We start from the raw sequence: 25343 nt of genomic DNA, 5'->3' as shown, positions 1-25343 counted from the left end.
TAAAATTACTAGATCGCTATACTATCAATAAGACACAAACTTAAGTCAGCTTCATTCCTAGAGAAAACTAACCAATGAAATTTAACAAAACAAGCCGAGCAATCGTCTAAAATTTACCAAAGGTGAATAATTATGTGAATGTACCTCTGACACCTTTTCTGCCTCTTCAATAAACGCAATCCAAGCATTAAAGTCCAAAGAATTTGCTCTCACTACACTCCACAATCGCTCTTCCTCAGTAGAAATTGCTAGAAAAAAATTGCTTAAAAATTAGCAGACTAATAGATTTAACCTGCAAAAGAGAACCAATTCTAAGAAAAGGAAATTTACTTGTAATTTATAGATTTCAACCACACATTTGTAATTGATTTCACTAGTTTGGATAGGTAAGTGATATCAAAATATGTTAGCCAAAAGATAACCATGTAAACTAATAAAGCACCTACAGATTACTGAGAATGCAAATTGATAAGTAGACTCTTTAAACCTACTGAAGGCACTCTAACTATTGTGAGTTCTACAGTTATTTATTCATAAACTAGCGAAAAAATCAACTTTATATGAACATGTCATGGTTTCAAGTAAAAAGTAAAAACCTAATTCTACATTTTGTATCAAGAACATAAATTTCTGCAATGTAAATTCGAGAAAATTTGGGAGATAAATTGAAGTTCAAAAACTGAATACAGTAATGAGCATGCAACTAAGTTTTCTAGCCTCTTAAATATAAGAGATATGATTCCTCTTAGTAAAGTCTGGCATATGTAAACAAAAAACAATGCAGTGTGTTGCATGTAACATAAAAGAAACAACTATGATAATCCATCTACATGATTTCTACGGGCATTTGAATCAAATCATCTCTTCAACTTTGACGCCCATCTTCAAGAGTGATTGTAGTTTAGAATTAATGAAGGATTATATTAAATAAGGGGAAATTATTAAAAAGAACTTGATTTTTTAATTAATTATTCAAAAATACTAATTTATGAGAAATTACCGAAAACGATTTAACATGTTAAACAGTTCAGCGTATTTTCAAATCACTGGGCCGTCCAGCGAGTTGTTTTATTTATTTGATTACTATAGAGAGTAAGGCTAACCTTACAAACGTAGTAAGATTTCAACTTTCACTAAGGGTCGTTGAGTTCACCTTTTGACATCCAAAAACATGATACCATGCCACAGGAATGTAGAGAACAAAATTCTATCAACTTCCAAAAATAAAAATAAAAGGTCATCTTTTAACGTTAAATTTTAAATTTAAATTTTGGAAGTATGGTAGTCGTTCATTTTCAAAACCTTGGATCAAGGTTACAAAATATTATTTTTTTTTAATCTGAGTTTTTCCATGAAATCTAGAGGGCTGTGGAGTTGGATTGCCAATTTGGTAATCCATGTGAGTTTAAGGACTCTTAGTAAGATTTGAAATCTTACAAAGTCAGTAAGGGAAGTGTTTTTTTCAATGCAAAAAAACTGCTCTCGCCCAGGTAGTAGAAGCCGTAGGAAAGCAAAACGCCGGACAGTCCAGCGATTTAAAAAAAAAAAAGCATGTTAAATTGACTTTTGTAATTTCTTAAAAAATAGTATTTTTTAAGAAATTTGAATACATTAAAAAAAAAAAGTAATGACATAAATGTAAGCATTAAATATGAGATACAATTTAAAAATAGTACGAAGGCTGGATATATGACCAATAAAACAAGAACTTCTAAAATGGAAACCATACAAATATGAAAAATATGCATGTCATTCACTGACTCTCTGAACCACTGGAAATGATTGCCAATTTTCGTGCATGAAGTCCCAGTTTTTCCCGAGTGACGTATTAAAAGGATATCAGGCATGTTTCAAATCTAATGAAGATGAAACAAAGGTCATACTAACCTTACTGTGAAAATGACCATATTGGTGAACCATACAAAAATCCACATAATTTTATCTTCTTAGTAAATTAAAGCACATACAACAGTTAACAGTAGTTTGATCTAAGGTTTTAATGTTTCCTTTCCTAACCAAACGTCCACATTAATTAGTGATTCAACGTGAATCAAGTGCACTATAAGCATAGGTCATCACCTGGTTGTTTAATTGTAACCAATGCTCAATTACAACAAATATATGATTTTCATAAGAGATCTTCGTTAAGTCAGAGATAATGAAGAAAGATATACCAAGACCCTCCTCAAAATGTTGCTCTGCAACAGCTACACCAGCATCATTTGAAGCATTTCCATTCACATCAATTCCTGTTTGGGTGAAATCTCTAACTTCACTCATGCCATTTCCATTAACAGAATAATCATAACTACCCACTTGAGCTGATTCCAGAACTGCATTTTCCTGGCTACCAAGATTCTCACTAGTATCAACCACTCCAACAGTTGGCTTAGCATCATATGTTGATGTAACAGGGGCTCGTGGCATAACTGAATCTGAGTCCGTTTTGTATGCATTTCCAACACCTAAATTAGAACACTATCAGACACGGAATAAGTCGTGCCTGTTGAAATGGCAGCACCAGAAGTCGGATCTCCAGCAGCCCCAATACCCAATGCACCACTACAGGAATAACATCTGAACTTGAGACATTGCAGTCAGTTGATGGGTGCTCCATGGAAGCCGACATTTCAACAACAGTTTCACTGTCTCCCATTTTAATTGTGAATGTAAATATATGCCTTAGAGTTAACTCTGCAAGATTACAAACCAACGTCTTCAAAACACTCATCACTATCGAAAAATAAATATGCAGAATTTAATTTTCACAATTTGGGTAATAACAATGAAATTATTGCAGAGGTGGAACCGTTTCTTGATGTTCCTTATTTTTGACAATCATGTTTTCCCTTTCTTTCCAACAAAATACATTGTAAATAAATCCAAATGTCAAAACGTTTCAAACAAAGAACGTCTTCCATAAGAACACTGACACTATCGAAATCAAAGAAGATGAATTAAATTTTCACAACTTTGGTAATAATAAAGAAAATGTGGCATAAGTGGGAGCTTTTTTTGATGTTCCTTGACGTTAGCCATCAGCCATCACGTTTTTCCTTTCATCCCCGCAAAAAAGAATCAAAATGTACAAATCCACCTAAATCTTTAACTCAATTGCACGAAATTAGTAAACAAAGTACTCAATTGATTCTAAGTAAAATTTAGTGTGGACTCAATTACACCCACAAAGTATGCCAATTCTAAATACAACATCAAATCGATATCGTTAACTTGTTATTGAGTCAATGTTGATAGCAGAACTACAATGTGTTAGGGTTTAAATTCAAGGGGTTGTACTTGCATCAACATCGAGCGACAAAAGGGATTCAGATCCAATAACAGAAAAATAAACAAGAATCATAGGCTCCAACACAATAAACTAGAATAAAGTCTAAATCTTCAGAAAGAAAACTAGGGTTTTGAAAGCCAAAGCTCGGTCCAAACTATCTAAAGGAGAACTTACTTGCGCTTGAGATAAGTCCAGAATGGATACGAAGTGATTGGCAGAGAGATGCTTCTCGTTTTCTTTTTTTGCTCCTCAAAATGATGGTTTTGATTTTTGGCGAGGAAAGAACAAACAAGGGAGACAGGCGAGAGATGAGAAGTGAGACTTATATAAGAGAGCTGTTGTTGGCACCCAACTTTTAGTTATTACACCCATTTTATTAAATTATTTAACACACCTCAATAATAGATTAAAACCTACTATTTAAACATTAGAAAGGTTTGGCTCGTATTATAATCTCAAAACATCAAAACATTCATTCGAACAATTTCAGTAGTTGTTTCTAATCATAATTAGGCTCCTATAAAATCATAAACCCAAAAATAGAAATCTAACAACATCATTTGAACGGCTGAGTGAGAGTCATAGTACAGAAAAAATAACATCTCAGTCCTCTTGTGGTCATGGTTTAAATCTATTTTTCAATTTTTTTTTTTTTTTTTTGAAATATTGCTAGATCCAAGTCTTTAAAAATGAATGTTTATAGAACTTTGAAAATTTTAAGCGTGAAATTTTATTTATTCGCTGATACAATCGATCTAAAGGGTGCTACAGGAACTTGCATTACAGAGGATCCACTTCTGCCAATAGCCGTTCTCTTTATATAAGAGGGTGATGAGACATACCCCTCAATTGTTTTGGTAAATATTTGAGATAACCTCCTATATTCTGAAACTGATGAAATACCCCTTTTACCTTAGTCTCCTAATGATCTCCTATGTTTTGAAATTGATTAAATGCCCTCTTGACTTCAATCTTCTGTGAATAATAAGATCAAGTCCCATAATAACATTGCAAAAGGATCTAGAGATTCTAAAAGTTTGAGTCTTTTAGATATGAGAAAATTCACCATTACATACTGGTGTTCTAAAAATATTAAAAGTTTAGTAAAACTCATGGTTTCAAAACTCGGTTTGACACGGACGAGACAAATCACTTAATTCTGTTTATAAGGATTGGTTTACATATATTTTAATTAAATTAATTATAATTTTCTAATAAAATAAGGTTGATTGGAAGATGTTTAGTCATAAAATCATATTTCATTTACATAATAAATATTTAAATATTAAAAAAAAATTATTTTTTATCAAAATCTACAAAATCCCAATTGACTTGGCCGATATTTTCAAAATATTGTCCGAGACATCTCGTTTGTCTTGCAGATGATGTGGTTGTTGAGATATCTTGTATATTGTTGTTGAACGGCATCGAGATGACTCTGGCAAGTCAACTTGGTATTGAACGAGATTTAAAACCATGTTAAAACTATATGCACAAGTACATGCACAAACATGCCTACACGTGTAGGATTGAATTCCATTTACTCAATAAATATGACAATAAAAATACATGATATTGACTATGTTAGCACAAAATCCTACGGTCAGGATTTATATGTATTCCACCAATACATATCATGATGATACTAGTCATAAGAATAAGTCTCAACCAATATTGGATTTCTATACCTAATTGAACCTAATTGGCAAATCTATTATTTTCAAGATATGTGATGAGATACACCATAATAATGATATAGTATATCTCATGCGCATTATTATAATGCATACACCTTATCTCTATTACCCTCCCGCAATTGCATGGTCCGCTTTTGAAGAAAAACTATGCAATTGATTACATAAAAGATTAACCATTTATCTCATGAAGAAGTTGAAGATAGATAGTCGCAAACATCTGATCATGCTTGATGGTGGTCACTGCCTGTTTGTGAAGTCCATCACTGTTGCATCTTGATCATTTTTAAGTCTGTCAAAATTAATGGCCCACTAGATCATGTCTGTCATGATCTCTCCTAAAAGCATACGAACAAGGATGTACGATTTAAATAGAACTATCATTAGATGTTAAATAAAAATAAAATTGAGATCTTAAGATATTAATTTGTCATGTAGGTAGGTTTATAGAAACATAGAGAAAAGTAGGAAAAAAAATCATGCGAATCAGCATAAAGCCACTTTAAAAAAAAAAAAAAGGGTAAAGCCACTATGGAATAATACCTCTTCTTAGTCATGGTAATGAGTTTATATTAGGTGATTATTCGACGATGGTTCCATTTGGTTGATTTGGATGGTTTCATGAAAGTTTCCAGAAAAAAAAAAAAAGGAACATTTCAAAATTACAAAATGGGTTTTTTTTTTTAGTTTCTTAACAAAACCATTAACCAAATGGAACCATTTACAACGATTTATAGGTGAAGGTGCGCTTCGTTAAGGGGTTAAGGCTTGGTCAGAGTTGATCCCGTGACTTAGGTTCAAATGCGTTGAACCCACTTTCACCCTCCATTAACCACTAACCCTTGCTTGCTTAGCAAAAAAAGACTTGTAGGTGAACCAAGCAGGGTTAATATTTTTGTTTAAAAAAAAAAAAAAACTTAATATCCGATATAGCAAGATGCGTCCTCTCTATGGAATAATACCTCTTCCCAATCATGGTAAATGAGTTTAGACTCGGTGATTATTCGATGATGGTTCCACTTGGTTAATTTTGATGATTTCATGAAAGTTTCCAAAAAAAGAAAAAAAAAAAAGGAACATTTCAAGATCATAAAATGGTGTTTTTTGAGTTTCTCAACAAAACCATTATGTTTGATCTCTCTAAAAATCTTATCTTGTTCTTGAGATTTGAATGTTAAAGAAAATAAGATTTTAATGATGAAGGGTAAATGTTATCCATATTTAATAATTAATTAATAAATGGTTAATTCGTTGATTTGATCGACTAGTTCCTTATTAGGAGAATTTTACTTGAAAACATTTGGAGAATGCTCCCAATTAATTGTGTGTGTGTGTGTGTGTGTCCCAAGTTGGTTGACTCACAAAAAATGTCTCGAAAAAAAAGTATGATCCTAGTGGTGCAAACATGTTAGAATATTGGAATGATTGATTGTTTTTCCATATTAGTGGATGTTTCAATTTATATAAATCCAATGGCCAAATGTAATCATCATCCAAGAATTTTCAATAAAAGCAATTCTTCTACATGGTCCTAGAGCTCAAGCTCCATTGAGCACATCGATCTTGATGCGTTGTTCTTCGACGATGGTGCTACAACTATCACCGAACCTAAATCATTTAATTTGTTCCCTTTTTTAGTATTTAGTTTTTTTTTTTCAATAAAAATCCCACCTTTTCTCTATGTTTTTCCAAACTTCCATACTTCACAAGTTAATGCCTCTCAATCTCAATTTTTATTTTCTCTAAAATCTTCTCAATGAGAGTTCTTACATTTAAACTGCACGATCCATATTTCTACATTTTTAGGAGAGATCATGGCATATCTGATCTAATGCCCACCAGTTCCGACAAACTCATAAATGACTGGGATACGATAGTCACTACAACAAATATGGAAATTAGGAACGTTCCTGATCCACTATGAAACGGTTTCCAGCCCGTCTTTAATCGAGGCGTCGTTAATGAATTTACTATATCTCAGGATTTGAAACGGTTGTAAACCGTTCTAGAACTCAGAATGTGGAACGGCTATAAACCGTTCCAAATATGCGTTTATATAAAAGTACACACTACCCACAATAATATCTTAGACATCGGATTTATGGGACTGATGTCCGAAGTCTGAACTTTGAACATCGGTTACAAACCGATATCTAATATTATCGTACATTGATAACTAAACATCGAAAAAAAAATTTAATTTTAATTTTTTTTTTTACGCACCTATTATCCACAATTAAAATAGACACAAATAGGGAATATCAAAGTTCTCTATCACATTAATTTACACACAAAAAGAGTTATAATTTACAAATCCAAAATTACAATATATCGATAAACCATTTACAATCATTAAACAAGCACAAGTGCTTACAAGGAAGCAATGCCATCACTCCCATCCCTCCCTATCTTCTTTAAGATCTCCACAATGCCCACAACTGCCAATAAAAGAATCCTTTTGTGTCACCACATTGCATACTCTCACGATGAGCTTTCGCACCTTTAAAAGAGTGTCCGAAAAGCAAATGCTCCTAATCAACAAAAGAACCGAAGACTATAGAGTGAAAAACCTTCATGTCCACTATTCAGCTTCAAAGGTAGTCCTATCAGAAGCATAAATAAATTGAATACAAGTAAAAGTACCTAAGATAAAGACCCAAAGTCCGTGTTGACAACAAAAAATCAAATTTTAGTTGATGTGATCATTTTTCAACATTACCAAGTGAGGACACATTCTTGTAGAAGCAGAAAATCATTTGATATGTCCAACCTAAGAAATGTTCTAGTTCAAAAAGTTACACTTCACGAATGACTGCAACCTATAATGATGTTGCATGTGTGTGTGCGTGGGTATTCTAGAATATAAACTAATTTACAGATCATTAGCTACAAGAGTGGTTCATGGTTTAGCATTGCAGAGCACAACTGTGATACTTCTACAATTTGTCAAGGCTATTAAATGTTCAATTTAGAGCATATGAAATAAAATAGGTAAAACTGTGTGATAAAACCAGATACCTTTGAGATGCCCGTCACAAACTACAAGAGACGAGCTTTGATGGCAATCATTAGTAGACAAAAGTTTGACTACAAGTAATTTTGATCACAATAAAAAAAATTTAAGGGGGATTAATGGCAATCATTTACCTCTGCCCTCTCATACAAAATCAGTTTCTCCTCATAAACATCCATGTTAAATGTAAGATCTAAAACATCAGTAATATCATTCTGCAGAAATGGACATAGGGCTATGTAAGACAAGTTGACGATGACAAAGAAATATATGAGATATTTAAGGCTAAACAATAGAATTAATCAATATGAGCCAGAGTGTAACATAACAAATACTCTCTTCCCTCTTCAGATTAACTCAAAATATTACCTCAGGACAAGGTTTCAATCACAGAATATAAGAAATAATAAATATTGAGTGTTTCCTATAGTAACTATTAAGTATCATCACATAGAGATAGAGATATAACCCAGGTATAATTTCAAGACCTTACACAAGCCGATTGAAGCTCTACCGAAGAATATTCATTTTCCTGCAATTCCAACAAGTAACAATATATATTTGCATCAGCCCAAAGTGGACAAACATAAATGGAGCAAATTCAGCCTAAGTACCTCTATTAAGAGATCCTTTCTGGTAATCAGACCAGTGATACAAGAAGGACGAGGGACAACAAATATATGACGTAATCCTAATTGACAAAAAAGATTGTAAACCTATAACATACATAGATAAGACGTGCATTGTTGGTTGTTATAAATAGAATTGTATGATATATGGCTGCACATGCAAAAAACTAAAGAATAAAAAGCATATCCTTATAAGACTAGAAATGAGAATGCAAACCTTTGTCAAAGACATATCTTCTGGGACAATGTATGGGGTGGGATTCATAAAAGGGGCAAGATCTATGTACATTTCCAAGTCATCTTGACTTAGATGAATGCTTTCTATGGATAAGAAAATAATCTATTTTCAGCGATGGAACTATAGGTTTACGAAATAGTTCCAATCAAATTATCACTCAAAGAACTATTACAAATCCAGAGAATCACAACATCAATAGATAAATCCTAATTTCAGATTTTATAGTAATTGAAGAATACATAACCAAAAGCCTTACAAAAACTAATAGATGTGGATTCAAGTCACACATAAATCACTGCATTTATCAATAGCTCAAGCATCTCAAACATTTAAGATCTAAACTAAAAAAAATACACAGAAACAACAAATTTCATCGAATATGACTATTAAAACCTCAAATTTCTCACAGGAACACTCAAATCTAATAACCCCTAATAAAAAAATGCAACTACCTTTACTAACTATGCAGAGAGGTTTTAAAGAGCTCATAAATTCTCATTAATGGCGACTGCCACTCAAAACCTAGAAACAAACTCATTCCAATCCAACTGAGAGAGAGAGAGAGAGAGAGAGAGAGAGAGAGATGAGATCGAGAGATCGATCAAGGGAGAGACTGAGAGAGCGACTGAGAGAGAGAGAGAATGAGAGGTCGATTGAAGGAGCAACTGAGAGAGAGAGAGAGAGAGAGAGAGAGAGATATGAGATCGAAAGGTTGATTGAGGGAGTGACTGAGAGAGAGAGAGAGAGAGAGAATCGTTCCATATAATGTGACCGAAAATTGGAACATTTAAAACCCGATTAAAATGGTTTTAATTGGTAAAACGGTTTAAACCCGTTTTAAATTCGAAATGATAAAGTATAGTCTTTAATCACCGGTTATCCACTCGTCATCACATGCAAACAAAGAGAGCCCGTACTCTCAAACATAAAGTCTAAGACATGCATCTTCAACGCATTCCTTCACAATTTTCCTAGTTTTTCAATCAAATTCAAAGGCTTAAAAAGAGAAAACACCCTTTTCATTAAAAATCACCAATCGACTTTGCTTTGCAATAAGAGGCGCCAAAGAAGTCAAATTACAAAATCTCACTAGGCGTTATGCTACGTCACTTGCACCGCGTTGAAACTGACACCAAAATGTGTCAAATTTCCTGAAGGATCTTGGGGTGGGTCTTGGATGGTAATGGTTTAAAAATATTGGATCTTTGAGACAAAAAGTTTTCCCTTGGTAGAAAGTGTGAAAAATCAATCGTTTTGAATTGTTTTGGCAAAATTCAGGAATTTTTATAAAAAAAAGGTTGTGCCAGAGTAATCTTGGAGGTCATTGGGTATCCCAAAAATAGACCAAACCTGGTTTGGGTTTAGTTTACCTGTGTTGCATAGATCTCTTCATGTGCCGTAGGTAAATTTTGGAATTGGGGATTGGGTTTTTAATCGAAGGTTTCTGACAACCCTTTGGTCTAGTCAAGTTTCATTTTTGTGAAAATAAATTTGTTCGACAGAAACTAAAAGTTAGAAAATTGTATAGAAACATGATCGATACACAAGAAAAAATTACTAAATGATTATACTAAGTATGGATTTTAAAAAAGATGCTAACTTTACCTAATTTAACATACAAGTAATAGGATTTTAATTAAAAAACTACACCTATGAAACTTTTATAACTATTAGGAAGGTTTAGAGGCTCCCTACTTGAGACCTAGGCGAACAACCTTGAAGAACACATAAATCCTGAGTAGAAATCCTAAGCTTTCCTCTTCGGAGCTATCAAAAATCGTAATTTTACATATTCCTTTGAAGCTAACGACGAGACAGACAACTTCTTCTCTTACGATGAATCCTATCGGGGTCTCTAGGTGTTCGAAAATTATAATGAAAGTTTATCAAAGGCTAGGGTTTTTCTAAGGTTTTTTAGAAAATAGAACATATTAATAGTAGAGAAATTCTATAACTTTCTATCGGTTTTAATATTTATAATGTTAAAAGGCCGTAACGATCAGTACCGAATTTATGTGAAAAGCCTAATTATCCTGTACTCCAATTTTCGCAAACTTACAGTTTATTTTGATTAACTTTTCGTTGTGGGTCCAATGGTGTAATTGTTTTTATCAAATTCCAATTCTAGAAAATTTTTCCTATATTGACCTATGAATTTTCTCAAGATTCGTGTTAAAAATCTAGGGTATTATAAGATACATAACATAAAAAAAGAAAACAAAAACTTAAGCCGAGCTCAAAGCAAAGTTGTCCTTTAAAATTGTCTCTATTTAGTTAAAACTTATTCAAGTTTCTTAAAGATAGAGTCTATGGTTGGTTGTGGCAGAAAATAACTAACATATTGGTATTTTTTTTTTTAGAATGTTTTATTGGTTCTACTCAATATCTTTCTAAAGGTTGAAAGAGATTGACACTTTTGAAGAAGCTGAAGTAAAAAAGGGCTAAATCCAAGATGAAAAGTTGTGGAACAATGGTAAACTAGTTTCAATGGTCCAAAATTATGAGCTTAAAACCTTTCATATTGAGTAAACAAAGCAAAATAATATTTCTTTACGCATTCCATGCGTCAAGGTTGGAAACATTTATCATCTTCAAATCAAATGTCTGTAGGAATACCTCGAAATCATTCCTCAAATTTTATTTTCTTTAGAAAATCTAATAATTACTTGAATTATTGGTCTTGATGGTGAGAATATATAAAGATATTCAAGCAAAAATAATAATAAATCAGATTTAGTTGGTCAATGTTTTTCAAGTAAAGTGTCTCTTACATTTGACTAGAACAACGTCGTAACATGTCTCTTACGTTTGACTAGTCTGGACTCTCGTGTTTGACGGATAATAAGGATATTGCCTTTTTTTTCTTAATAAATTATTCTTTCTAAAAGATCGAAGTCTTGTCTCAAAAGTAAATAATGACAGTTAATGAAGAATGAGACCACAACGTGCCAATACTGTTAATTTTAGTTACATAGCCACCCCAAATATGTCCATCAGTCACAACGATATATATATTCATTAAATCTTAAAAGAGATTGTGGTAAGTGATTTACACGTATCCCTCGAAGGTTTGTTACGAATATTTGAGATACCACATACCCTCTTGACCTAAGTCTTTCCTAATAAACTACTATAAAATGACTTCAATGCCTCATCTTTCATGCTCTCTAGCAAAACAATTATTTGATTTCTGTCTCTCCTAAATTAGTCATCTTCAACTCGATGGTAAAAACTTTTATCCTCATCTTCAAACATATAATTCTGTCACCTTCAACTGCCAAACCTAGAGAACAAGATATAATTTTTGATAAAATGAAAATACGATGACTTTCTTCGCTAAACAAACAAGGGTATACTACGTAAGGTTAAAGAAGAAGTTGATCTTTAGGTTGAAGAGCTGGAAGATGACAGAATTAATTTGGAAGACAAATCATTGGCTTTTCGCTAGAGGTTGAAGATGAGGCCATTTAAGTGACTTTTTATTAGTCTTCCAAAATAGACTGAGGTCAAGAGGTACGTCATCATATCAAAAAACACAAGAGATGTGTCAAATATTTGCCAAAATTGTACGGAGTCACTACAACAAATATGGAAATTAGGAACGGTTTATTACCGTTCCTAAGCCACTATGAAACGGCTTGTTGACTGCCTTTAATCGAGGCGTCGTTAATGAGGTTAAACGGTTGAAAGCGGTTCTATATTTCATGATTTGGAACCGTTAAAAACGGTTCCAGATCTCTGAATTTGGAACGGCTTAAAACCCTTCCTAATCTGCGTTTTATATAACAGCACACAGTACCCCCAAAAAGATTTGAGACATCGGATTTTGTAGAACTGATGTCCTAGGTCGGAGACTTTAAACATCGATTATAAACCGATATCTAAAATTGTTATAAATTGATATCTAAAATTAAACTTTTTTTTTTTTTTTCTATTTGCCTATTACCCACGGTTAAAATAGATCCAAATAAAGAACATCGAGGTTCTCTATCACATTAATTTATACCAAAAAGAGTTGCAATGAGTCATAATTTACAAATCCAAAATTACAATGCATCGATAAACCATTCACAATCATTACACAAGCACAAGTGCTTATAAGGAAGCAATGCCAGCACTCCCATCCTTCCCTATCTTCTTTAAGATTCCCACAATACCCGCAACTACCAATAAAAGAATTCTTTCGTGTCACCACATTGCATACTTTCACGATGAGCATCCGCACCTTCAAAAGAGTGTTTGAAACAAGTGCTCCTGATCAACCAAAGATGATGCAGATAAACTTCCACTCTCAAAGATGATGCAAATAGCTGTCTAATCAATTATTTCACTATCTATGGAACACAATAAATAGCTATTGTTTTACAAAGAATTATTGATGGAGGAATGTGATTCATGTCAATATAGTTGGGATAGAGGTGGTGATGATTATATAGCAAAAATTGTCGTGGGTCATAATGGTGATGATGATGATGATGATGATATAGCAAAATTTGTCACAGGTGATAATTACTAGTACAAATGTAGTAAAAAGTCATTTTCCCAAAATGTGACTCACCTGAATTTCACTTTTATAAGGATCCCAAATTTATCAAAGTCCATGTCATGCTCATCTGAAATACATCATAAAAAAGAGAAATGAAAACCAAGGGAACTATTTTCTAAGTAAATTTATTAACAGCCGTGGGAATGAAATTAAGTACCCAATGAAACTTCTCCAGCAATAGCCATCTCTTGGAAGTTTCGACTGAATGTCTCGTTTATCTGAGCAACAAGATTTCTCAAAGTTGGAAGCCAGTTTTCCTGCAAAATCTCTTGGATCAGAAATTTTTTTTTCAAGCAATGACAACTAGTTTACAATTCTACAGATATAGAAAAAGTATATGGATAAACTTTCAGAATAATAAGGAGAGAGAAGACAGAATGGGGAAAAGAAACAGCAAGAATAGCAAATACTACAATCACCAAAAAATTAAATATCTGTATTTTCAACTTCAGACTGTCTATTTTACTTAAACACCATTTTGTGGCAATGACTTTCATCTGTAAGAAAATGGTGAGGATGGATATCAAACAACTAAACACCCAAAAAATGATAAAATTACCTTATGCTGACGATTTTCATATTCTTCCAGAACATTGTGGTTTAGAAAAAAAATAGAATTTGCTTCAGAAATATTATCTTGAATTGCAGTTTCCAATTCCTCAATAGTACCAAGCATCTACAATTAGAAAAAGTGCGAAAATAGTGAACATTAAGCTTCATGGATGATTAGTTCATGGAAGGCAGGTAAGATTGTGCTATGTACCCACATTAATGTTCACCAAAACTGAAATATAGTGACAGCCACAACTAATGATGTGATGTGGATTGAAAATACAGACTAAAACAAAGTTCATAAATAGTCAAAACCTATGCAACCTTACCGAAGAATGTGTGGACTCCAATGGCTATAACAATGGCCTCGATTTCACCTTGCTTGCAAGTGGACCCAGAGAGACTTCATCACATAGTCTACAAATTCAATACAACGAGTACTAGAAGTTAAAGCCACCTGAACTGACCATATTTTTTCAATGTAGACTAACTAATTGTAATAAACAATATACCTATGGCTAGAAATACTTCTTTCTCAACCAAGTTTAGTATTTAGGTTTTCACCTCTTCCTATTATTCAAGTCATCTTCGTCTCAAACAATCGTTTTTGACCATGTGATACATTATATATGGGTTGGGATCCATTGAGTCATGAGAAAACACATGATCTCAATTGATATAATTATTATTGCCTAAAGGCACTAAGATTTAATTCAGATATAGCTACAAGGAATAAGTATTAAATTTTACTTTATCATAAAGAAGTTTTCAATTTCCTTATAGAGGAATAAGTATTACTACCTAAAGGCACTAAGATATAATTCAGATATAGCTACAATCTGTAAGTTTTTAATATCTTACTTCTCACTAGCATTTGCCAAACCAGACACAGCATATTGAGCAAACTTATCAGAAGGAATCGCTGGTGGCAATAGTTCCACATCAACTTTACAAAGTCGATTTTCGTGAGAGTTGGCTTTTTATGATGGTATTCAGTACCAACTTTACAAAGTCGATTTTCTTGAGAGTTTTAGATGCATGGGTAGAAATTCTATAAATGCCAAGAACCCCCTTTGTATAGACTCAATATTCTGTTGAATGGAAGTTATATTTATTGAGTTCTTTTCTCTCTGTCTCTCTTTCTTTTATTTTATTGTGGTGTTCAACAAGGATATGTTTTTTACATGCAATTTCTCCAGAGGTGTATCGTGCAAACAGTTAAAGCATTGTTGGGATTTCTATTGGAATTTGTATGACACTAGGAGGAATAAGACACTATTGTTCTTCATTGTGTTATAGAACAATTGGTATCAGAGCTATGACCCATGACAAATGGTTTTAGAGCTGTTTTCAACCGTTATAACTTACACCCACAAATCCTAGCATAATTAGTCGTAAATGATCCACATGAACCAAAAAGCTTCCATCCTCCAATGGATTTCATGACTCTTTCAATACCTGGTTGGTCACGATGGTACTTGCCTAACCGAAATTGATCTAAAGTTGGCATAACAGCAAATTGGAACTACAGAGCCCTTGTAGTGACTGCTATGTTTGGAGATCAATATATATATATATATGGGTCGGGTTCCATGGACACATAAAGCTACAACGTTTTTGTCTTATATGGTTAAAAAGGTTCAAAATGGGCTGATTTTTTGTGAGGATGATCTCTATGGTGAGGGAATCATCCTTGTAAAAAATCATCCCATTCCAAAACTTCTAACCCCATCAAAATTGGTTTACAAAAATTGGACGGTCTAAAATTTTTCAACTTGTAAACATGGGGCTAGAAGTTTCATAATGGGCTGATTTTTGGCGAGGATGATCTCCTCACCATAGAGATCATCCTCACAAAAAATCAGCCCATTCCAAACATTTTTGCCCATATAAGACAAAACGCGTTGTAGCTTTATGTGTCTACGGAACTCAACCCTATATATATATAGGGTCCCTTTCAACAACAAACATTTTGGCAAAACATTTTTCAAAACATGGGTTAGAGGTTTTGGAATGGGCTGATTTTTGGTGAGGATGATCTCTACGGTGAGGAGATCATCCTCACCAAAAGTCAGCCCATTCCAAAACTTCTAGCCCCATGTTTACAACTTGAAAAATTGTGGACCGTCCATTTTTTGTAAATCATTTTTGATGGGTTAGAAGTTTTGGAATGGGCTGATTTTTGGAGATGATGATCTCCTCACCGTAGAGATCATCTCACCAAAAATCAGCCCATTCCAAAACCTCTAACCCATATTTTGAAAAATGTTTTGCCAAAATGTTTGTTGCTGAACATTTCCCATATATATATATATATATATATATATATATATATATATATGCATAATAGGGTAAGACTTAAAATCATTAAAATTACATTAATAATGATCCAATTGCGTGGTTTACCATCTGCCTTTAAATCCCTCATTGTAAATAAGATGGAATTTCATTGTGGGATTTCATAGTATAGATGGTCAATATGGATGGAGATTGTGACTCAGATTCTTACCATCATAGTATGTTGTATTGCGACTGGCTATAGATGGTTTACTGTGATGAACAACATTGACTTTTAAGGAAATCTGCGGTAGCATAGGAGGACAAGATACACCAGATTTACTGTACATCGATATTGCGTCAAGGTTCAAACGACTAAAACGTTTATTGAATCTTAAATTTGGCTTTAGTATTTTTGTATTAGAGATCATCGTTGTAATGCTATTCCCTGCATTCTTGACTTTGTTTGCTGCATATGTGATGAGAGACATTAAAAAATGCTTTGGGAAACAAAGAAACAGTGAAGCCATGGATTTGGTGACAGAAAAACAACTATATATCAAGTGGAACATGGCGTTAGTACGCTGGAGTCAGAGGAAAGCTGATGACGATATTAAGTGGTTGGTCAAGATGAACAGAACATAATTCAATTAAAGATGACAATGTGAAATAGATTAAACAGGTATGATTGTAATCTTGACTAACCTGGTGCAATATAATCGCATGAACCTGCGATCGCAGACATGGATTTAGGCCCAATGCCGATTATGTAAACCACTTTGGAAACCCCAAAATCTGCCACTTGAGCACTGAACTCTCCGTCCAACAAAATGTTATTTGATTTCACGTCTTGATGGAAAATTGGAGGGACACAGTCATGATGCAAGTAGGATAACCCCTCCTTTTCTAGTGTGAAGCAAATCACCCAAGCTTCCATTCGGCTACTAATTTAGAGAGAGAGAGAGTGTGGTCAATGACATTCTCATGTACCTTGTAACCCTACGATACATGGATGAACCCCTAGAAAAAACCATTGCTTTTTCTAAAAATTACAACAAGAGGAGAAACATGTAAGTTAGCAAAGCATCAATACATATCAACTTCTAGGTTAATTTCAACAGTAATTAATGTTGCTGCTATTATACCCACCAGAGTATACTCTGGTGGAGAATGTTTATCAAGTAAAGGATGGTGGCCACAATTTTACTCATTAAGAACATAATGTTTTTGGTCAGATCAGACACTTACTAACACTAGACAATGTCTAAGCATCATCAACTTGGACATGTATCCTTAAACTAAAATGAGTCTGACCAAGCACTTAAACTCTGGAAGTTGTACGTCTGTATAACTAAAATGGAATATCAAGTTATTTGTTTTGGAAAATGTATTTGCTATTGAATAGTAATGGGACATACATTAGGAAAGTATGATTATATGTTTTGTTGTTATGATTTTGAAGTTTATGGAGTTATTTTCTTTCAATGTGACTTTTATCTCCATTTTCTTTCATAAAACAGAAATGGAAAGAAAAAGGCATAGTAGATCTTCTCTTATGACTTGCCCTAGCAAGTGCCACTTCCAAAAAAACACTTGAAGCCAATTAGTCATCAACATGATTCAACCCTTAAATATGGGTAGACAATAAGAATATGATGAAGTTTAAAACACGGACCTTAAGATAGAGCTACCAAGTATCCAAGTACTACCAAGTAGCAAGATGGAGTTTTACTAGTCTCCAGTAAGAATAGAATGAAGTTTAAAAAACAGACATTTTAGATGGTTTTGCCAGATATAATAGTATTGAAGGGAATTTACATAAAAAGGAAAAAAAGAAACAGATTTTGAATAGGTTCGGGTGGCCCGTTCTGTGCAAATCTGATGCTATAGCCATAGTATATCCTGGAGTTTGTATGCTAGTGCCTCCCCTCAAGGTGTATGCCTCAACAGGTTTGAGTCCCACCTTTTTAATCCTTGCTAACTTTCACATGCGTAATACCATGAAACTCTTTTCTAGAATTAAGAGCCACAAGAAGTTATCCCTGCCTTCATAATCAAATTTATTGAGAGAAGGAGCCTTGTAAAACCTAAATGGAACTTAAAAGGAAATAAAAAACCCATCACCCATGTAAACAATTTAGTGTATTTCCTAGGGGTGAAGCTCACTGAGCCTTAATCTCCATACTTAGATACAAGTTTCAAGAAATCAAAATTTTCTAAAAATTAGGAAATTAACAAAGCTAATTGAAGTCCGTGAAATACTGAAAACTAGGATTCTGAAGATCGACAAATCGAAATGAAATGAAGACTTTGAAGATTATTAACTCGAGGCACTAAAATGCTCTAAAATTAGGGGAAAGGGAAGATTGAAGTAGAAATTTGATGAAAACTAAAGGTTTCAAAGATCGAAAAATCGGTGAAACACAGAGGAAATCAAAATCAACATCAATTATAGAGAAAAAAAAAATTAAGAAAGAAATTGAGAGAGTAAGAGAAAAACTCCAACTCCTACTACCACCATTATTAGATCGAAATGAATCGCTCCAAAATCCACAAAAACTAAAATTCTTACTTACTAGTCACAGGAAAACCCTAGATATTTCAACTTAAATGTGCCTAATTGCTCCAAAAATTTCAACTCTTACAACCAACATTACTAGATCGAAATTGAAAGATTTTTCAGAGTTTCATGGTGGAATCGAAGGGACAAAAACTCTGAATGAGAGAGAGAGAGAGAGAGAGAGAGAGAGAGAGAGAGAGAGATTACCTAGAAAATCACTGGAGATGTTGATAGCAGGCCCTGAGTCGAGGAGAGACAGAAAATGAGAGAGGGGTAACGCTTAAATTCAAAGATCGCACATTTAGGCGAAAATGGAGATCGAGAGATGGAGTGCTGGCCTGCACGAAGGAGAGATCAAGCTTCTGAGATGATGAAGGAGATGTCGAGAGATGGAGTAGTTTCAGAAGATGAAGAGGAAGAACTGAGACTCAGAGAGGTCGTGGGTACCAAGCTATTCGTGCAAAACGAATTAGAAAAACCAGCGAGTCAACTCACTGGAACCGTTCCACCATCAGTAAAAAACGGTAAAAGGCCGTCTTTTGTTGGCGTTTCTATTTGCCATTTTTGTTGTAGTGAGTATGTCTAAACCATCCAATCCTCCATTACAAACTGATTATTTAGAGTCTTTTCAGATAGAACATCCAGATCCAAATTAATTTTTATCCTCGGAATTCAAATTTGAAACAATGTGTCTCTCATGTTTGACTGCCACAACATTACAACGTGTCTCTCATCTTTGAATTTGGTGACCACAAAAAAAAAAAAAACGAATCTTTTTGTTGGTCATGTTCTCTAAATTTAATTTACTTATATGCCACTGTCCCTTATTATACGTCACTAGGCTACATATTCATTCGTTAATTTTGTTTTCATATACAAGAGATTTCTTCAAGATTTGGTGAATATTTGAGGTACCACATACCCTCTTTGACCTAAGTATTTCCTAACAAACTACTCTAATTTTCTAAAATTTAAATTCACTCAAAGATTTGACCAATTGAGATTCCCAGATAAGATCTAACATTGCATTAGCTTTTAGAAAGAATTTGTATTATTTTGGGGTCTCATGAGCAATTTTAAATACTTCCGAGGTTTTTTTTATATTATTATTTAAAAAAATTATCATGGGAACAGAATAATGGAAGTCTATCATGCTACATGTAAATCTTTAAGTTATCTTCGAATCGGTTATTTATAGACCCAAACACGAGTTCAAATAAATTAGATAACGATCATATAACAATCTCAATTTGAAGAATTCTATCAATTCCGATTCAATTTGATCAAATCTGAATTTATGAATTTATGTAAATCTTTTCAAGAAAATGTATGAAACCAATTTGATGTTAATTTTCATTTCAACACCATGTAAAGCACATTGAACCGAATAAGTGGATCAGATCCAGCATTATTTAACATCTAAGAAAAATCTGACAGTCTATTTTGTAGAATAGGACTCAAAATAGATATACAAAAAATAAATGTGAATTTTATATTTTATTGGAATTCGTATTTTTCAATTTCAGAGCCGATTTTAATCGGATTTTGACGATTCTTTTTTATTGATCTTGTATTATACCCAAGAATCTATTCGTCGAAACACAATGAAAAACCAACTTTAGATCGAGCAAAAACGTGGTCCCTACCATTTTTTTTAGTAATAATGAATTTATAAAAAATGGAAAATGTGGCTGTAGCTTGGCTAGGCTTTAAAATATTAAAACATTGGTGTTGCCCCCCAACCATTTGTTAAGCAAACAAGTACGACCTAACCAATCATCGTCAGTTTCTACTTATTGAATTTCAGATTGTGATTGGATTGTACATAATCTGAGAATAGATCTTGCACAGAAGAAGAAATGGAACTAGTCATCCACACCCCAAACAAGTCATCTAGTGCAAGTTCCTCAATGTACCTTCACCTGCTAATGTAAGGAAGAAAAACATGTAATCAAAACTCAGTAACAAATTTCTTAATGACTAAAAAGAAAGAGAGCTAACTACACCTGATTTGGCCATCTTACCTGCTCTAGCATGCTTTGCAGGTGGGGTACTTGACATGTCAACTACACCTGATTCAACGACCTCAATGACTTCAGGTTCAGACGCCTTTTGCTTCCAACCAAACTTTTGAGAGCTATCTTGTGATGTTGTATTGGAATCAGTGGCGTCTTGTCTTGCTTCCATATCAGCCCATATTGCTGCCTCGATCGCATCCTGTTTGTGCATCGATGGCCTCCATCACCAACTCCTGACATGTGGGTTGAGGTCCCCCCACAAAGTGGTAGGATGAATTCCCAAATCCATCATCCTGACATGGCCATGCCCATCTTCACCCATGACTTGGGAGAAGATGTCATATCTGGACTTCAGTATCTTCTTCATCTTGGACTATAATAAATAAAAGATAATTAACACAATGTCAAAAGAGAAAATGGTAAGATTATATATGAGGAGACGTATGAGGAAAAGCATTCAGAAGGACCCAAAAGAAGAAGGTAGCGTTTTGAACTCTTAGCATTCAAAGTCACTTCACCATCAAATAGTTGACTGCTATAAATGGCACAATGTCTCTTTTATGCTTTTGTGACAATGTTTTTAGCCAATGTCTGATTTCTCAGTAACATATTTGCCAGATTTAGCATTAGGAGACCTATTAAGCTAATGCTTTCTCAACTACAAATCAGTTCCTCAACTTGTTCATGCAGCTGTTTCTGGACCTCTATTTGTAATTGCAATGCTTCACTGATATCAATTCCACTGTTACATGGAGCAGAAACATATTTAGAAACTCCAAACTTAATTCAACATTAAAGAGATTAATTGATTTGATATGATCAAAGGCTTTTAAAACATGACTGACTTGCATTAGAAACTAGAAAATCTTACACTAGTTTCAGATTGGAAGTTTAGAATCTTTGAAATATGAAATGTACCAACTCAAATTTAGACAACCTTGAGCAATCGAGAGTCGAAAGTTACAAGAACGAAGCAGCATGATTCAAGTAGCTATTTTATGTCTTACCTGATATCAACAAACAAATTAAAAATAATTCTTTAATGAAGATTTGCTTTGATTTAAAATTACATCAAATGGATGTGAAATTTGCTTTTTTGAATGAAGATTTTTTTTGCTAGGCTTCTAAATGGAAATTTAGATGAATAGATTTTCATGGAACAACCTGAAAGGTTCTCAGAAAAGGGAAGAGAACATTAACTTACAAATTAAAGAAGTCGATCTATGGACTTAAACGTGCCTCCAGACAATGGTATATGAAGTTTAACAATACCATTACATTACTTGGATTTAAGGAAAATACTGTTGAGTAGTGTATCAATCAAAAGATCGATGGAAGCAAATTTATTATATAGGTTCTATACGTAAATGACATTTCGCTAGTCAGTAGTGATATTGGTTTATTGCACAAAATAAAAAAATATCTTACCAAGAATTTTAAGATGGTTGATATGGGTGAGACAAACTATGTCATTAGCATAAAAATCTTCAATAATAGATTGAGGATTATTAGGGTTGTCTCAAAAATGATAGACTGTTTGAATCTTATAAATATTTAGTATGTCAAATTGGTCTCTCAGTAATGCACCCATCCTGAAAGGAGACAAGTTCAATCTCAATCAATGTCCCAAGAACGACTTGGAAAATGAACAAATGAAGAAATAAGGATATGGAGAAATAATAATAATTGGTAAATTATAATAATTGAATTAAAACATAAGTATATGGAGAAATAAGGCATAAGCAATAATCTTCGAACCTAACATTCTAACTTAAATTTAAACTTTCATTTCTTAACGTTATCTTTCAACGATCTCTCTTTCCTATGACCAAAAAGAATTTGTATTCTTGGATGGTGCACCACACATATGATCCAAATCTCTGTTTTAAAGGCTTAAACCTAAATGTTAACCTAAGATGAGACTTTTAAAACCACCCTGAGGTGCAAAGAAGAAATGAAAATAAAAGTAAAATACACGACTCTTAAAACCGCCCAAAGGTGCCTAAAATGTTTACACCTCAGTGTGAGGCGTAACTGAGTTTTACGCTTTTGGTCAAGGCATACACCTCACATTAACTTTTTTGTTTTCGTTATTTTTCAAAAAATATATAAGCTGTATTTTCTAGTATCTTGTCTTCTTCTTCATCTATTCTTTTCTCCTAGTTCTTTATTGTTGTGGGCATGGAACATAATTATAGCTTTCAGAAATAAATTTCAATATAAAATTAGTAATATGAGCAAAGCAATAAATTGTTGAATTAATTTGATTCATAAATAAATTTTCTAGTGTTGATAAATTAACGTGCCCCATGCCATGGCTTCTGAAAATAATGATCCAAAGTTGATAAATTTGTCAGAAGTTCAACCAGAACCACCATGACGGTATAAATCTTTCACCGTGTATCATATTAAAGGTAACAAAATGACTCTTTTTCGTTCGGATCGCTTTAAGTTCAAAGGTGAATTCTCTGACACCTATTACTTCAAATAATCAGTCTCTAGATGGTTGATTCAATAATAGCAATTGAGAAGTAAATGGTCTCGACGTATGATGGAAATGTGTGCAATGTCGTCATAGATTGTGGGAGTGGTAGAAATGCTTTCTCCTATTAATTATTGGTCACCAATCTTGCTTGCCTAGCCAAAAAAAAAGAAAGAAGAGTTTATGTTTTGCACATGGTTTGTGAGCCATGTGGAGAAAGCTGGTCACAAGTGGTTCGTGTGTTGTCTTATTTACTGGCTTGGTTTATGTTATATTTCTATTCTTCAAGATATTCTTCTTGGCCTACTTAATCACTCTCACTGTCTTATAGGCTGGGGTAGAATGTTCTATTGGATGTCAGTGTGAAGGTTGTAAAAATGGAAGTAATAAAGCTCATCAGCAGGTAAATCTCAAATTTTAAAAGAGGTAAAGTACAAATTTACCTCCTCATTGGATCTCCTTGGAAAGCTCTTCGAACCAGATGTGTGGAGCATCTTTTGTCTTGAACGGTTTACGTTGTTCTTGGTTTCACACATCTAATGTTTCCTTTCAGAGGTGACATTTAGTGAAACAAATTTAAAATTCAGAAATATTGATTATGCATATGTTGCATTGCTGAAAATAATCAAAGAGTAGATTAGTACCTTGCCGACATCTCTTTTCCAAAATCGGATGAGCCACTCCCGCTCCATTTGCTAGACATCCAATGGATAGTTTCTTTTAGCCACATTCAGGTTACCTTTAAAGGGAACATAAAGAACTAACATTAACAATTATAATACTTCAAGTAAATTATTTTTATGCTACCTGAACAATCTCCCAAACGAGATCCTTCTTCATAGACAGCACATGCCTCCAATCATCATACATCAAGTTTGTTTTGAATTTACAAGGGATAGCAGGTTGGCAATTTGAAGCCAACCTTCACAGCAATAAAAGCAATATTTTTACAAAAACCAAGCCTCACCACTATGTGAAGTGATTGTGTGGATATGAAGTGTTTTGTTTAACCTTTAATTGTACAGAGACAATAAATATGCAAGCATTGGCTACTTACAGAGAGAGAGAGAGAGAGAGATCTGTTACTTACAGGTTCGGATGATTCGGGATAGAGATCCAATTTCTGGAATAGATTTGGCGCAGAGTGTCAAACTCAGAAATGGAGATTGATATTTAAAAAAATATCAGTTTGGCAAATGCATTCTATCTAAAATGTAGATATAACGTATACCAAGGTGTTTAACAAAAAGCATACCATAATATGGATTATTGCCCAACACATTTTCTTTTTTGCTTCTTTTTTTTTTTTTCACAGGTCTTTGTATTACTCTATAGTTTAGAATCTTTTTTAAACCTACTTTTCTTTAATAGATAAATTATAATAATTGAATTAACCAAAAGCATAAGGAGAAATAAGGTATAAGTCATTATCTTCGCACCTAACTTAAATTTAAACTTTCATTTCTTATTTTATCTTCCAACTGTCTCTCTTCCATACCACCAAAAAGAAATTCGTGTTTTTGGATGGTGCCATCACACTTGTAATCCAAATCACTGTTTTAAAGGCTTACGCCTCAAGGTTCACCTTAAGCTGAGACTCACTAAAAATATCCTTGAGATGCAAGAAGAAATGAAAGAAAAAAAGAAGATGAAATGTATGTCCAAGATCAAGAAATTCCCAAAGGTTTATGCCTCACACTGAGGCTTACACCTTTTTTTCATGCACACACCTCACATTAATTTTTTTTTATCTTTTCTCTAAACTATTTTATTCTATGGAGTCATTTTTTATGTTAGACACTTAGTCCCTCATCTATCGAAAATGAAAAGAAGAGGGGAACCATCATCCCCCGTCCTTAATAATGATCTTTGCTCAAAATTTTGCAGCATCTCTCAAAAGGAGAAACAGTATATACAACAACCATACCTACATTAAAGGAACTTAGAAATCTATAGCCAAAGAGACTGATAATTGAGTTTCTACTTTAAGAACATAAGCACTTGTAAAGGAATGGACACAAATTCATGTAGCTTAATAATTTAAG

General features: G+C 33.5%; 3 protein-coding genes across 28 annotated transcripts in view; all 3 read right to left on the bottom strand.

Annotated features, from left to right (window-relative positions):
- Positions 1 to 3588, bottom strand: part of LOC147382904 (uncharacterized) — a 64852-nt gene extending 61264 nt beyond the window's left edge. For 7 of the 11 annotated variants that reach the window (XR_015173205.1, XR_015173206.1, XM_086427084.1 and 4 more), the window contains exons 1-3: positions 3464 to 3588; positions 2175 to 2694; positions 145 to 248 (exon numbers count right to left, since the gene is read on the bottom strand). Coding sequence is in view for 8 of the 11 variants with exons in the window: in XM_086427084.1 (XP_086283210.1) it covers positions 145 to 248; positions 2175 to 2427 (357 nt within the window). In the remaining 3 variants the exon portion in view is untranslated. Of the gene's footprint in view, positions 1 to 117; positions 249 to 2174; positions 3173 to 3463 lie in introns of those variants that run through there. The other 4 variants (XR_015173204.1, XM_086427081.1, XM_086427085.1 and 1 more) reach the window with 2 other exon arrangements.
- Positions 3589 to 12850: 9262 nt separating this feature from the next.
- Positions 12851 to 19375, bottom strand: LOC147382903 (structural maintenance of chromosomes protein 5-like). 15 transcript variants are annotated; one of them, XR_015173625.1, is made up of 8 exons: positions 19006 to 19375; positions 16944 to 17182; positions 16471 to 16707; positions 14291 to 14378; positions 13969 to 14085; positions 13567 to 13666; positions 13422 to 13476; positions 12851 to 13117 (listed from the first exon to the last, which is right to left on the bottom strand). XR_015173625.1 is itself a non-coding variant. In XM_086428444.1 (7 exons), exons 4-7 carry the CDS (start codon positions 14083 to 14085, stop codon positions 13070 to 13072), a joined length of 291 nt encoding a protein of 96 aa, XP_086284570.1. In that variant the 5' UTR covers positions 14291 to 14378; positions 16471 to 17280; positions 19006 to 19374; the 3' UTR covers positions 12851 to 13069. The 15 variants fall into 15 exon arrangements, 6 of the variants coding, with proteins under 6 accessions (XP_086284570.1, XP_086284565.1, XP_086284566.1 ...); XR_015173626.1 differs by having other exon boundaries at positions 16944 to 17179; XR_015173623.1 differs by having other exon boundaries at positions 16944 to 17280; positions 19006 to 19364.
- A 1067-nt stretch (positions 19376 to 20442) lies between these two features.
- On the bottom strand, positions 20443 to 24382 carry LOC147382902 (uncharacterized). Of its 2 annotated transcripts, XM_086427092.1 has the most exons (5): positions 24106 to 24382; positions 23943 to 23993; positions 23742 to 23834; positions 20823 to 21189; positions 20443 to 20723 (listed from the first exon to the last, which is right to left on the bottom strand). In XM_086427092.1, exons 1-4 carry the CDS (start codon positions 24166 to 24168, stop codon positions 21040 to 21042), a joined length of 357 nt encoding a protein of 118 aa, XP_086283218.1. In that variant the 5' UTR covers positions 24169 to 24382; the 3' UTR covers positions 20443 to 20723; positions 20823 to 21039. The 2 variants fall into 2 exon arrangements, with proteins under 2 accessions (XP_086283218.1, XP_086283220.1); XM_086427094.1 differs by having other exon boundaries at positions 20443 to 20720; positions 23742 to 23844; positions 23943 to 24382.
- Between the last annotated feature and the right edge of the window lie 961 nt (positions 24383 to 25343).

The sequence above is a fragment of the Akebia trifoliata genome, chromosome 16, assembly GCF_017979445.1.
Source record: "Akebia trifoliata isolate Shusen 1 chromosome 16, ASM1797944v1, whole genome shotgun sequence".
Taxonomy (NCBI): domain Eukaryota; kingdom Viridiplantae; phylum Streptophyta; class Magnoliopsida; order Ranunculales; family Lardizabalaceae; genus Akebia; species Akebia trifoliata.
This window is presented reverse-complemented; position numbering and strand designations above follow the sequence as displayed.